The sequence below is a fragment of the Egretta garzetta genome, unplaced genomic scaffold, assembly GCF_000687185.1.
Source record: "Egretta garzetta isolate BGI_Z169 unplaced genomic scaffold, ASM68718v1 scaffold18, whole genome shotgun sequence".
Classification (NCBI taxonomy): domain Eukaryota; kingdom Metazoa; phylum Chordata; class Aves; order Pelecaniformes; family Ardeidae; genus Egretta; species Egretta garzetta.
Window position 1 is genome coordinate 7,114,376 of NW_009260616.1, and position 14,774 is coordinate 7,129,149.

The 14,774-nt window shown below is 39.5% G+C and overlaps 1 protein-coding gene across 6 annotated transcripts in view; it reads left to right on the forward strand.

Moving 5' to 3' along the window:
• TRMT11 (tRNA methyltransferase 11 homolog) overlaps positions 1-14,774 on the forward strand; it is a 40,108-nt gene that overhangs the window by 12,430 nt on the left and 12,904 nt on the right. For 2 of the 6 annotated variants that reach the window (XM_035900716.1, XM_035900718.1), the window contains exons 1-9: positions 2,156-2,174; positions 2,415-2,480; positions 3,230-3,303; positions 5,606-5,687; positions 5,782-5,874; positions 6,913-7,047; positions 8,722-8,878; positions 12,963-13,043; positions 13,714-13,878. In XM_035900716.1, coding sequence (XP_035756609.1) covers positions 3,266-3,303; positions 5,606-5,687; positions 5,782-5,874; positions 6,913-7,047; positions 8,722-8,878; positions 12,963-13,043; positions 13,714-13,878 — 751 coding nt within the window. In that variant the 5' untranslated portion in view covers positions 2,156-2,174; positions 2,415-2,480; positions 3,230-3,265. Of the gene's footprint in view, positions 1-1,131; positions 1,234-2,155; positions 2,175-2,414; positions 2,481-3,229; positions 3,330-5,605; positions 5,688-5,781; positions 5,875-6,912; positions 7,048-8,721; positions 8,879-12,962; positions 13,044-13,713; positions 13,879-14,774 lie in introns of those variants that run through there. The other 4 variants (XM_035900721.1, XM_035900720.1, XM_035900717.1 and 1 more) reach the window with 4 other exon arrangements.

Sequence of the window (14,774 nt, forward strand, 5' to 3'; positions counted from 1 at the left end):
GGGGTGCGGGCAGCCTCCTTTTGTGGAGGAAGACGTGGGGAGCGGTGGGGATGGGGCTCCCCTGAAGCGCCGGGGCCTGCAGGCGTGCTGGGATCCGATGGAGCTCACCAAGGCCTTGGCTGGCGTCCTGGTCGTGAGCCTCCCTCCGCAGTCTCGCACCGGTGGCACCGAGGGCTGCTCGCTTTTGGCTTCCAATTCCGAGTGTTTACTTCCAGGCGGTCGGAAGGGTTCGTGCCGCGCTGGCCCGTGCGGGGTCAGGGAGAGCAGAGCTGCTTCTGCGGTAGGATCGCAGCGAGTCTGGCCTCCACAAACCGCAGTCGGCTTGTCGTTGACACCTGTGTGCCAGCTGCTTGCAAAATTTGGGGTCCTGAGTTTGTTCCCCGACGCTAACATTGGTTTTATCAAGTGGTATTCACAGAAATTATTTTTAAAAAGATAGCTTATCTGAAGCTCCCTGGTGTTTTTTGTGGATCCTTGGTGAATGTCTAGCTTAGTATACACTCAGTTTCCCCGTTTATAAGAAAACACTCTTGTTTGTAAATTTAACTTGTGTTTTTGTTTTGTTTTGTTTCTTTTTTTACCCCTATGATGACTTACAGAGTTACTGTGCACTGTAACAAATTTTGATACTTTAAGTGCTCTTCTAGGCACCATCTTGAAGAGCTCATAATGTGATATCCAGGGTGATATGTTATTGTTCAAAATAGTGCTGAAATGCAGAGTTATTTTGTTAGAATTGGTAGGTCATCATTACACGTTTTAAAATATCGAATGCATATTGCATGATTTATTTTCCTTGTTCTCATTAAGTCTTTCTGTTGTGCATTGTTTTTTACTGTCTGCTTTGTGGGAACTGGAACGTGAATTTTCTTATTTATGATCAACCCAGTTTTTCTTTAGGCCAGGTCATCAAATTAAGTGAAGCAAAGACGATACATATGTAACATGGGAAGTTTTTCTTTTTTCGCCAAGGTTGTGCTTGCACTTGGTTCATGCAGCTGCTGAAGAAGGCAGTTCCATTTCCCTTTTCTTGTACTCTGGTGACTGCTCAGCCATGTGTTTGGCTTCGTGATGAACTGTGTTAGGGACCTGATTTGTCTGAAAGCTTAACAAAACAAGGATGGATTTTTCAGCCAGGTCAGCTGCCTGATCTCTGTCTCTACCACGCCTGCCGGTGGGGTAGGAGAGGACTGCTTTTCGTCTGGTGGTGGTGATGGATCACAGCAGCTGAAGGTGTTTGTTGAAGTCCACGTTTGTTGTTAAGTGTCTGTAGAATAAAGTTCTGTGTTTCATATTTCTTAGTTGATAAGAAACCGGGATCTCTCTTTGGTTAGGTCAGATGCGGAGGGGTAACATTGGGCATCCTGTTTTCCAGCACAGGGTGTCATTAATGGGCAGACAGATGCATGTCAAATATTTTCTTAACAATATCTTCAGGCAGATCTGTTCCAGCGCTTCACTGTCTTTACTCTCGGAAGGATCTTCCCAACCTCTCATCCAGAGCACTGCTGTGATCTGAACCCAGTGCTCTTGTCTCCTCCGCAGCAGATATCAAAAACTGATTGTTACTCCTTTCTAGTGAAGGGGCTGCATGAGAAACTTCCCCAGCGCTTACCTCTCATTTCGGTTCAAAAGCCTTTTTAGTGGGTGTTTAATTATTACTGGCTACCTTGTTTCTTGGAAAGTTGCTTTTTTCTGTGTCCAGTTTGCAGCCTCTGATTTAGTCTAGTTTAGAAAAGAGACCTGCTGAAGGAAACTGTTGAGATACCTGTAAAGCAGAGGGGTAACAGAAAAGGGACGGATGCTCAGTGTTGGGTCCAGCCCTGGGTCAGAGCGTTACTAGGCAGGCACTGCTTTTATGTGAATTAGTCAGAAAAATATTTTAAGACTAGATAGAATAATATTGTAAGAGGAATACTGTTGTGAGAGCGTAGGATTGAATAGTAAAGATTTCACTGAAGGAGGAGTAGAAAAATACAAAACAGTAGGATTTGTTTACTGAAATTTGCCTTACTTGATTTTTCGTGTACTGTGCAGCATTTCATAAACTATTCATAGCTGGCTCTTTTGCAACTGAACTCTGAGAAAGCTGTTTTTTATACAAGCTGGATTTAATTGTGAACCTGTGCCCTATCCACATGATTACTCCGAATGTTTCATTGACGGTTCCCACAGTAAGTCAGTAGTAAACACCATTCTTTCTACTGTTGCCATCTCTAAGATTTTGTTCACAGTCCCCTTGGAGGTCACAGTTTGCGATAGAATTGATGGTGTGTTGCTCTCTCTCTCTCCGAAGTTGTCACTTTACAAAAATCTGCTTTTCTTTTCTTTTTTTTTTTTCTTTTTCTTTTTTTTAAATAAAAAAAGTCATCAGTTAATGCTCCTAAAGCCTAACCTTTATCTTCTCATTTTAGGAAATAACATCTTTGCTCTCACTTTATGGTGGACAATTCAGTGGTGAGCAGGAAATTCATGTAAATGTAAGTGAGGACCAAATGTTATACCTGAGTGCATGTACGGTACACAAGTATGTTCTTTATGGTATTTTTATTAAGTGTGGGTAGCCGAATAAATGTGGAAGTTTCTCAGGAAAATAAGGAATCTTCCAAAACCAAGCAATTCTCAATTTCATTAAAGATTCAGAACTGAGGAAAAAATGCACAAAATGCACCTCAGGATGTCCTCATTTAACAGCCTGACAAGAAACAGTGCCAGCTGCTGGGAGGCTCTCCTTTCCTTTCAGAATAGCTGAACCATGAAAGCGTTCAGCAGCAGTTTGAATTCAGTGTTTGCCTCTAAATCAATGAGGCAGCGTATCTGGAAGAGCAAAGCTAGGAAGCTGTATGATTCTGGTCTCTGCTTTGTCAGAAAACATTACTGGCTTTTAGTTACTGCTTGTGTGTAATGAGGTGTTTTGAGTCTTTAGAAGATGAATAATCTAGAGAGGCATAAACAAATAATAATGTTTAACCAAGTCAAAGATATGGTGGGAAAATTAAATACCTAATAAAATTTCTCAGACATTCAAGCTGAGTATACAGTTTTACCTCAAATTAAATGTTTTATCCTCACGTTCTGTGTACAGTTAACAGATTTTTTTTTTCTCTTTTTTTTTTTTTAATCTTCAGCATGCATGTTCTGTTTTTGTAGACCAGAACTGTGCACTTGTGTAATTCATGTGGTGTCTTCCAGCTAGGTATGTGCATCACTTATCTTCTCTTTATTTCAGTCTCCATTTTGGATTCTCAATATTCCTTCAGAAGAGATGGCAAGGGGACTAATGAAGCGGACAGTATGTGCAAAGTAAGAGGTGAAAAGTCTTGTAAATGATAACGTAGGTGGTGGAAAATTGTTCTGCTATATTGTGGCAAATATTAGTTTCATATGGAGTCTTAAAATAAACAGTCTTCAGTTACCTCTAGAATTGAGGAGGTGTTACTAGAGCCTGTAGGACTGATTGCATAGCATGCCCATCCTCTTTACTTAGTTTATAGTCGACTCATGGTCTTGAAATGGTGTTCTTCGCTGCAGAGCCAGTACTTGCCTTGTAGTGTCACTGATATTTTAGTCGCCTTGAATAATGTTTAGTTAGTGGCTTGTTTTAAAATGTGTGTGAAATTAAAAGATAAAAGCATTGATACATAGAAACTGAAAATCAAGTTTGGAAGGGAAAGGTAATGATTTCTTGTGTCACCCTCCTACTGCTGGTGTCTTGAGCCCTCAGGCCAGACCACTGCAGCTGCAGTCCCTCTAGAAAATTCAAGAGCACAGGAATATGCCAGAGAGTGGTTGTTCCAGTGGATTTTGGTCCTTTTTAGAGCTGTCTGCATAACATGCTTTCCAACAAGGCTCGAGAGATATGTTGGAGGTATGGTTCAGGATGAGAAGCAGCATAGTTGTGGTATGGCTCTCTGACCATACTAAATTTGGGGTGTCCGTGCGGTCCTTTTAAAGGTTAGTTTGGATGCCTCTGCAGAGTGTTGCATGGTCCCTGTCGGATGCTTCTTGTGTCAGGTATTCAGTTTTACCTACAATGACTTGGGTTGCACACTCTTGTCTAAAGAACACCCATGTATACAGAATTGTCCTTATCACAGTGTGTTTCCAATGGGGATAAACTGTATTGCGCTTCAAAAAGCGGCTGTAGGCAGCTAAGGAAGTAAAACATGACAAAACAGCTTGCAGATGTTCCATATGCCATACTCTTTCAACTAATATATGCTTATTTTATGTACAAAGCATAACTGGCCTGCTGTTTTTTCCTGGTCTACTACTGGTTGTGGAGAGATATGTTAGTTTTAGAGTAAGATTGCTGGAGCATCTCCATTGCAATGCTAATGAATATTAAAAGCTGTGAAGCATACATTTATCTAAATAGAATCTCCCCAACATTTTGTGGTTTTTCCCAATACATACGTAAGTGTAAAAGTAAGAAGTGGGCTTGAAGGTGTCATAAGAGCTTCTGCAACATTTGAATAAGATTCCAAGATGAATATTCTGTTCTCTCTAGTACAGCCTATGCTGTCAGCATTTCCATTGCTCCATCTAGAAATATAGTTTAAATTCTCACACGGATGCTTTAGAAAAAAGTGTGAAAAATGTACTTTTTTTCCGGGTAAATGCAGATTAAAAATGTAGCCTTTAATTTATTCAGGAAAGGAATACTTCAACAAAAAGGCAAAATGCCACTGGGCCTTGGTATCTGCTATTGTCACTAGTAAAATGTAGTTCTCTCCTGTTTTTGCTTGAGTGAGCTAAGCCTTTTAACATCTTGAAGACTTTCTTTGAGGAGTCATCTTTGAAAAGGTACTACATGGCACTGCTAAAGCTTAAAGGCTGTGCTTATGGTGTGTTGCAAATGCACATAAGAGTGTCTAACAATATATGCAGTGACGCTAGGATTCCTTTAGTAAAAAGATTTTTTTTTCTCTGATACGGCAAGTCCACTCAGCTGGGATATTTGAATGCTGAGGAAAAGGTCTATGATGTGACATTGTGCCTTCGTTATAGTAGCATCAGTTATCTCATCTTCCAAGGCAATGCTTTTCTTACGGGCAGCAATTCAGAAACGAAACAAAAAAAAAATGTAAGACAGCATCATGTTTAGAAACCTGAAAGCATCAGACATGACAACCACATCTTAAAATGAGATAGGACCTCTGATGATGTCAGTGTATGTAGGATGTTACAGTTTCACAATTTTTTTTTACTCCAGGGTAGCATAACACTTTGAAAGTCTGTTCTTGACCTTTTTCAGCATTTACTTACCCCATCAAATCTATAGGTACAAATGAATTTTGTCTCATTCGCTAATGTCACTGTGTGCCAGAAAAAAGGTCTGATGATGATATCCAAGGGTACTAAGACTGAAATTTACCTTTTAGTATATGTCACCAAACAAAAAAGATTCAGTATAGGATTACAAATAAGTGTGTCCCTGTTAAGAACAAAACTTAAGCATGTGCTAAGGGTTAAATAACGTGCTTCAATACTCCATAAAGCGAAGCCTAAATACATTGGCTGTGAAGGTTAAAAGGAGTAAGCACCTACAAGGCATTTTTTTTTCCCCTATATGACTGCACTCTAAAAAAATTTGTAATTTCAGGTCTGTATTTGAACTGTGGGGTCATGGAAGATCTGCGGGGGAGCTCTACTCATCTTTGAAGAACTACCCAATGGACAAGATGGTATGCGTATAAAGAATCTGGATAATATGGTTCCTTAATCACACTCAGTAGCACTGCAGCTGTTCTAATGAAAGCGTCTTTGCCTTTTTTTCAGCTTCCATATCTACAGTCAGACTCTACTTACAAAGTACATATTCATACATTTAATAAAACACTGACCCAAGCACAGAAAATAAAGAAGATAGATGTAAGTAGGTGTTTAAAACTTTGACGTGTAATTTAATCTATTCACATTGTTCTTACTCTATGCTTATCAGTGTTATCTAGAGTGTACTTAAGTTTGGGATTCTGAAAATCTTAAAGCAGTTTACAGTTTATGCCTTATCAGCTCTAAATGAGATCTCTGTGACTGTATTTTTTTTTTTGGTCTAAAAAAACTACATAAGGCATATACAAAGACAAACAAATATCACTGCTGATTTCAGCCCAGTATGCTGGGGAAACTGAAGTTTATTGCCTAAAACGGTAAGATGCAAATGGTAGAGTTAGGTGCTGGATTTTTAGAAAATTTGTTGCTTCATCTCCACATTAGGCATTTATTGTTGCAGAACGTGGAACAAGCCAGTCCAGTAACTTTGGTTGCAAGCTGTGAATTGTATGCTGATTTCCCGTTCTGTCCTTATGCTCTTGTCTGCACTTGTGCTCTCGTCCTAACTGTATCAGTATTTTACTTAGGAAATTTTTCTAAATTACTGTTAATTTTTGCTCTGCCACATCTTATTTTTAGCAGCTATTTATCCTATTTACTTCATTTACAGAGACTGAAATAATCTGTATTAATAGCAGCTACCCTTTCCTGTTTGTTCAGTTTTTGTGTACATGAAATAATGCTGAGTATGTAAATTGGTCTAGCTGCACATCACTGAAACTTTAAATCCCATTGTTCATCATCAGTGTTGTTTTTATAACTTGAAAATTGCATAATTAATAAGCACATTTCATTTCCTCTAAAGTTGGGTTCTGTTCAGTTAATAAAAAATGTTATTGTTCCTGATTTCTAATCCTTAATCCGTTGAGCTATCTTTATTCACAGGAATGGCATTTCAAAAATCCAGAGAAAATTGAGAATGTACTTTTAGTGCTAATCTATCATTTCTCACAAGTGGAATTGTGGTTTGGTTTTTGGTTTTGTTTTTTTTTTTAATTTTTTATTTTTATTTTTGGTGGGGTGTGTATTCAAAAATAGACCCTGTTGGTTTTGACTCTGTTTTTCTTTATTGTATAGGCCCTTGAATTTCTGCCATTCAAAGGAAAAGTAAATTTAAAGAATCCAGAACATATCTTCTGGATTTTGGAAGATTATGGAATGGATCCTAATAATGTTCCAGAAGAGCCCTTTCATCTGTATTTTGGTAGATGGGTGCGTGAGTACGCTTGCTTCAGTTCTTATGAGCTTGTGTTTTCAGGAAAGCGTTCTTCAATTCTGTGATTCAATTTAAATGTAAAAAATTGTGTTGAGTTTTAATGGAAGCAGACAATATAATTATGGCTGAATCTGTCACCACATGATACACTGATCCAAGTCTTGAAAGTCCTGATTGTGACTAGGGAAAAGCAGGTTAATTGAGCAATGTAGAGACGAAAAAAATTGAAGTTGTATCTGGCAACACACCTTATCTTGCCCTCCACTGAGGGAACTCAACGCAGCAGTGAGAGTGCACAGCTCTGGAGGTGTATTGTGTTATCGTGGGCCCAGGTGGAGCACCAGCAGCTTGTTTCGAGCACAAAGAAAGATTTACAGGAACTGTAGATGGCTTGCGGCCCCGCTGAGTTGCATCAGCCCCACTGGAGCATTCTGTAAGTGCTTCAAGTGGTCCTGACAGACACCTCCAGAGAAGGGCGCAGACTGATCCCTGAGGCTTTGGACATCAGTGGGTCCAGCCCAGAGGTGGATGGTCACCTGGGGGGATGCTGACAGTGCAGTGCTGTACAGTAGGAACCACGTTCAAAAACTGTCTGGAGCTTGTCATCTGAGGTCTTTACTACAAACTTCCTTGCCTGTTGGGTGTATACACTCCAAACCTGCTGCGTTATTAGGATATCCTGAGGAAATTTTTATTTCTCATGAGGAAAAAGTGGCTCCCCAAAGGATGTCTTGAAGAATGACACCAGCCACTGATTGGAGTATGTACTTGCAATGTCCTAGGTCAGGGACAGCTGGAAAGAGGGAGAACCGCTGCTGAGGTTGTACAGCTATCATCAGGGGCTGTCCACAGAGAAGTTAGAGATCCAAGTGAGCTGTTAGCACCTGTGAATATTCTCCATGCCTGTGATTAATGTGAAAGCACCCTGGGTTGTGGCAATACTGCAAAACAGTGCAGCTGTTGTCCCATCTGTGCTGGATTCCTGAAGTGTTTAAAAATGAGTAAACCAACCTGAAAAACGTAGGCAAGTGTATTTTGTTTACCCAGTAAGACCGATGTTGACCGGGGCTGGGGGGATAGTGTTTGAAGAGCTTTTGAATGTGTTTTCTTCCAGACTGCTTTGGTCCTCTTCAACGTGTTTTGGAAGTCTGATGTCAAAATGTTAGCATTTGGTCTTTGTTTTTCTAGTAAATTCTGATCTGTCAATGCTATCCTAAATTTAGATTTTGAGTGTGACAGAAAAGCCAGTGAAGATGGAAAGTCTGCGTGACCTTAAGCATGTGCATGTGTTTGTGCATGCACGTGTTAACATGCATTTCTACTCCTCATCATTTTGGAATTCTTTTAACTCTGAATTGCCAGGAATTCTTCTTCTGATACCTAGAATAATAACAAAGTTGCTCTAATTGTTATTTCTTCAGAAGAATTTTCCCTCTAAATTGTTTGTATATTTTTGACCTCTGTCTTGAAGAGTTTATCTAGCTGTTGAACCAAGATACCTGTTGCTTGGAAGGAAGTCTGTCATATTTTCAGATGGCAGAAAGTAAAGCGATATGCTATGAAATGAAGAGTTACCTGCTTGTCGCATGGTGTCACTTAAACAAGTCTGTTAACCTGTCTTCTTACATTTTGTATCTAAGACCTGGCAGTGATTTTAAATGTTTCAACAGATTGCAGATGGCCAAAGAGAACTTATTGAGTCCTACAGTGTGAAAAAGAGACACTTTATTGGAAATACTAGCATGGATGCCTGCCTGTCTTTCATTATGGCAAACCACGGGAGAGTAAAACCCAATGATGTTGTGTATGATCCATTTGTTGGAACAGGTATATATTTTTTTCTACTGGTGGGAAAAACTGGGAGATTGTGTAACTGCTCGCACCACACTTCTGCCTGGCGCAAGGGCTTCTGGTGCTCAACTGAGATTTGAGATGACACTAAAAGCAAAATGGTGATTGTGAAATAAATGTTTTGTTAGCTTCAGAGGGATTTTGGGGGAAAGAGACTAACTCCAGAAGATGTAAACAGTTTATTTTACACTTCTGACAATCTATCTTCACTGTATTATTTTATGTAACACGGCTTAAACACCAGTTCATGCACGTCATGGGCTGCTTAAGATCCAAAGTAACTAAGAACTGAAATTTGGGTAGATCATTCCTTGCAGCTACTTTCAGAATGTTCCAAGGAACAGCATTTTCAGACGTGGCTGTTTAGAGGGCTGAGGGCGCTTCTGGGCATTGTAACACAACGGAGCAATAGTTAGGTCATAGCATTCAGTAGTGATCAGTTCTTGTACCATCATGTCTCGTCTTCAGGATAGTGTTGTTCGCACCCTCTATTCGCCCCCAGCTGAACTTTTCTTAGTTAAGCCAGGAGGGGGAGCTTTTATTCCACATATTACTGTATGTGGCACAGAAGTACTTTTTACCTAAGGGAAACTCAGCTGTTTTGTAGATGAAATAGAAGATACTATTGTGTCACGTTGTGCTGTTTAATCACACAAGAGTATATTGTGTTAAGATACCTATAGTAGTTTCTTCAAAAGCATCTGTGTTTCTGACCAGGATTTTGCTAAACTTTGATCAAGAAGGCCACGTGTGAGATGTGAGACGCATACAATTAAAAATACTAACATTAATGGGAGGATGGAGAGAATTCACTGCAGAAATCACTGCAGAGAAGTTAGGGAGAGAGAAGACAACGCTACAGGGTCACTAGTAGGACAAATTCCCATTAGCATGTGACTTCTCTGTACCATAGAACACAGACCAGGGATATAATTTCAGAAGCACAAGGCTTCAGTGAACTGAATGTTTTTTTGTTAAATTTTGGTTCATATGACCTGATTTTTTGCATGCATAATAATGTCTTATGAAATTTCCTGCTCCTTGTGCTTGTGTTCCTTGCAGATGGGTAGTACTCTATGAAAGGTTGAGGAAAATCCTGTACTTCATCTCTAAGCAGTTTGTTTCATTTTGGTGCCCGTGGTTTTGTATCTTTTTACAAAAATCTGCTAAAATGAAATCACAAAAAATTCTCTGAGAGCATTCATTCTCTTGGGAGTGAAAACTGAAGAAAAAAAGGGTAAAGTTAGAGGAAGAAAAATGACACAGAGGTGGCGAAGCTATAGAAATTCCAGATAAATGTTAAGTCATGTTTCAGTTCAAAAGTATAACATAGCCAAAATTCTCCCCAAATTGCCTAATGATTTGAATTGCAATTTTTGTGGTTTTATTGCACTAGACAGCTGTAATATACAGGCTTGAGATTAAAGGTACATAGGGACACTGGAGATACTGGGTGGCACGGCATTTGTCAGTAAAGTGTATTTATGACTAAACAACTACACAGTGGCTTTTGCACTTACTTTTGGTGAGTAAACCCCAGGAATTTCAATAGTCTCTTGAGGTCCTTTAGAGGATTTTCAAGATTGTCATTGCAACAGTGCCCTGCCACTGGAATTTTGGGAGGTAGCTCAGAGTTGAGAGTGATGCAGTGGGTTTGAGTAATGGGTTTGGAAAGAACATGCATTCAGGATTTGAGGAGTGCTTTTAAGAAACTGGAGTTCAGATTTCTTTATTGGTGCAACTTTAATACCTGGCTTGGTTTCTTCCTGGTTTTTAGCTGAAAAGGTAATAGTACCAAATTAGAACAGCTTTCCAAAATGGTGCTTGCTTTTTGGAAACAAACTGGGTTTGCTGGATGAGCCAAATCACAAATCTTTCATATTAGTGCAACAGTGGACAGCTGGAATTTGTCCTTGGAATGGAAAGTGATTTTGACCAGGCTGGTTTAGGAGACTTGATTCACCATTTTTGTAAAGCAGAATTGGAATGGCCAGTATTGTTTTTGAGTTGTAAAACATAACTTCCATAAACTGTTTAGATATTCTTTGCTCAGTGTTGGGCAGAAGAAAGCCTGGAGGTTTCTGGAAGAACACATCAAGTCTTTTACCTGAATACTTTGTCCTTCCTCCCAGACAGTCTGTTCTGGTTATCTCCCATAAGCTTATTGTTTGTACCTTTGGAAGATGATTTTCCCTACTTCCCCTTTGCCAATTCGTGATACTGCGTAAGTGCAAACAACAGGAATTCTTTCTTTGACATCCTGGAGGATGATGGTATGACCAGACCCTCATCTGTGCTGAAGACATGGGGGAAATAGTGTATGATAGAAAGGCATGAATTTCTTATGCCATCGTAATTCTACTGATTTTCATCAGGGGACACAATGATTCTCTGATTAACCCTTTGTATACATACATCTGTTTGATATAGTAGGTCAAAGGGCTGGCCCTATTGGCTCGTTTAAGTATTAATGCAGCTTCTGTGGGAACAGAGTTGAACTAGTACCAGCTGAGATTTATTAAAAGCTGTAAGTTCATGTTTTCCTAACTTTTTTTTTCCCTGTGATTAAAAACATTCTTAGATGGGCAAAGTACTTTCTTCTTACTTTTTTTATAGGACTGGGTGGTATGCCATACTTGGGGTCAGGGCTAGCTAAATTTGTCTTGACCCTCTGGAGGTACTGCCCATCTGTTCTGAGGGATTGCAGCCGAGAAGGGAAATGGGTGACTCCTCTGGGGTGAGTAACCTTACTTTTCCCTGATCCATTTCACAAGAAAAAGCAGAGGATTTTTTTTTTTTTTTCTTTCTCCCTCACCTTCAGGTTTGGTAGAGTTCAGTAGCATATGATGTAGGAGTTCTCTAGCGGCCTGAGGTGGGTTCTTTAGCCTGTGCACACAGGGCATGTTAAGGATTTGCTGGTGCTGAGTGGGTGGCGCGGGGCAGTGCAGCCACCCGAGATGCTCCTCTCCACTCTGCCGGTGAATGGGGGAACTGGTGTCACCCGCACAGCCAGCTTGCGCGTTGTTCCCTGTGCCGGTCAACTCTTTGTCCTGCAGCAATCATCCCCTTTATTTTAGCAGGACTGCTTGCATCCATAAGCAGTTGACATCAGTAGTGTGGGGTTCACAGCCTTGTTCTCAGTCACTGTTCTGTTTTAAACCATTCTGTCAGCTACATACCTCCTTACTAACAGCTCGACCACACAGCTCTTTGGTAATCTTCTGCTGTCCGTCCTTTTTTTCTTTTGGAAGCTGTTGGAGATAATGTCATTTGCTCTTTTCTGTGGTCTATTCAACCATTGCCCAGTTTCAAGGGGAAATCATAAATGATTTTTTTTTTTTTTTAATTGGGAAGGCAGATCACTAGTAGTGATTAAATAAATTAGTTTTATTGCAGGATGAGTACACTAATAAATGTACTGACAAAATAGGCGGCATACAGAAAAAATGCACCTGTATGTAGCTTTCACACTGCAAAACAATTACAGAAACTTTTTTGATATTGCTGTTTACGTTGGAGATGCTTACATTTACAAGGTTCTTGACCACTGCTTCTTGCTCAGGGAATGGCCACGTTATACAAGAAGTTTGATTTTAGACACGACTTTGAGAACAGACACAGTAAAATTGCCATTCGTTTGGTGACAATTTTTCAAATTGCTTGCCAACTATTTGAAATTCTGCTGCTTGCAAAGTAGAATTAAAAGTTTTGGTTCATGTAATGTTTAAGGATCTTATTGCCTTGCGATACAGAAAACTATAAACAAACTCCCAAGAGCAGTCACCAGAGATAAGGATTGACATAGGGCATAGCAAGATAAGGAAGGTCATGTTTAGCCGACAAGGAACCTAGTGATGTTATTTCTGATTATAGTTGCATAGTGATTCTAACTGGTTGGCAGTTTTAATTCTGTTTTTTTTTTCTTTCTTTTTTTTTCTTGGGTCTAGCTTTGGGTCTAGTGTGCTACTGGTGTAAACTCCTGAAGTTCTGGAGCAAAAAATCCTACCATGTAATGTTTATGACAGCAGTTTATACTTTTCCCCTTTTCTCCCCTTTATAGGTGGCCTTCTAATCTCCTCAGCACACTTTGGAGCATACGTATGCGGTACTGATATAGATTACAACACAATCCATGGATTAGGTATGTTACGTATTTCTAAGCCACTGAAATCTTGCTCTCTAGATTTTAAGAGTACTGATGGTAGGGGATGATACTTGGTGGATTTTTAAGCAACATTAATCTTTGCAGGATTTATTTGGTCGTGCCTATTTTTATTGACCAATTGACATGTATCCTAGCTATTGTCTTCTTTTTTAAGCAGGAAATATTTAATAAAAGGAATAATGAAAACAAAAACAAAGTTCCGAATAACAATTACACAGCTGTGTGCTTTCTTAGCCTGTGATGTAGGAAGCTTCTTCTAACCTAACCCAGGAAGTCTAATCCCATTCTTACTTCTCTGAAAAACTGCAGTGCAAATTGTATCTGATTTATTGAACAGGATTATGACTGATGGATAGTGAGAACATCTTACAAACCCACATTTTAATAAATGTGTTCTGTGACACACTATGCAGATGGTGCAGCAGAACTTTTCTCATATATTCTCACTATTCCTTGCTACTTGTGAAGTTTATCGCAAATACTTGTGACCGTGAGTAAAATAAGGCGGGAGGTAAACTCTGGTTTTGTATGTGACATTTAATTCTTTTCCTTCAAAATAAATTATAGAGTATGTGAAAGCTTTTCCTATAAAATATTTGTTGTTGGCTATACTTTTTTTCCCATTTCATGCCTGCTCCCCCCCCAGGCAAGGCAAGCAGAAAGAACCAGAAATGGAGAGGGCCAGATGAAAATATCAGAGCTAATCTCCGACAGTATGGTTTAGAGAAATATTACCTTGATGCACTAGTTTCTGATTCTTCAAGACCAATATGGCGAAAAGGGACGCTGTTTGATGCAATCATTACAGATCGTAAGTTTGCTAATGCTTTTTGTTGCCTAATAACAACTAAAAGATTATTGTCTAGGTCTCTGCCTATGTGCATTGATTTAATGTCTGGATGAGTGCTCAGATCTGCAGTCTCCATATTACAAAAGATGACTGTTGAGAGCAGCACTGTGGAAATTGGACCTGCGTTTGACACCTGCATTTGTTTTAAGGATAGTTATAAATGTGTAACAAAGCTGGCGATAAGACTTTCTTCCATGGAGAGAATATTCTGTTCGCCAGTAGAAATCAATATGGCTGAAAATCATTCTTCAAAGAAGTCTCATTCAGTAAAGGCATAACTTTACTGATGCACAGAGACTTCTTATCAGAATGGTCCACGCTGCTGTTACGACTTGATGTACAACACGCTGGAGTCTGCCACGCAGCTCTGATAGACTTCTGGAGACTTAGTTAAGTGCTTATTGGAATGCTTCCAAAGAGAAATTTTAATGCATTTCTGATACACTTAACTGCTAGAAGTGCTAGTGGTTTGGAAGGTTCCTCCACTTTTTTAGAAACCTATATACTTAGCACCATTTGTCATGCATTCGTGAGTGTGAGTAGAGGCTAAGGGAATAAAAGACTTTGGTACAGCAATTTCTGATCTCTAGTGCTGGCTCTTACGATGATGCATTCATATTATTTAGGAACAGGGAGTGTGACTTTTCTTTGTGGGTTGCCTGCTCATTTTTATGCGTCCCGTTGGCAATAAGACAATATAGAATATTAATATGATTTAGAACTGAGTTTGCGAATTGTGTCACAGCTTCTGCGTTTACAAAATGGTGATGTTGGTGCTTCCATGATGCTGAAACAAGTCTCAGAAAAAGAAGTGTGTTGAACATGAAATAAGTATGTTATGGTATTAGAAAGGTGCA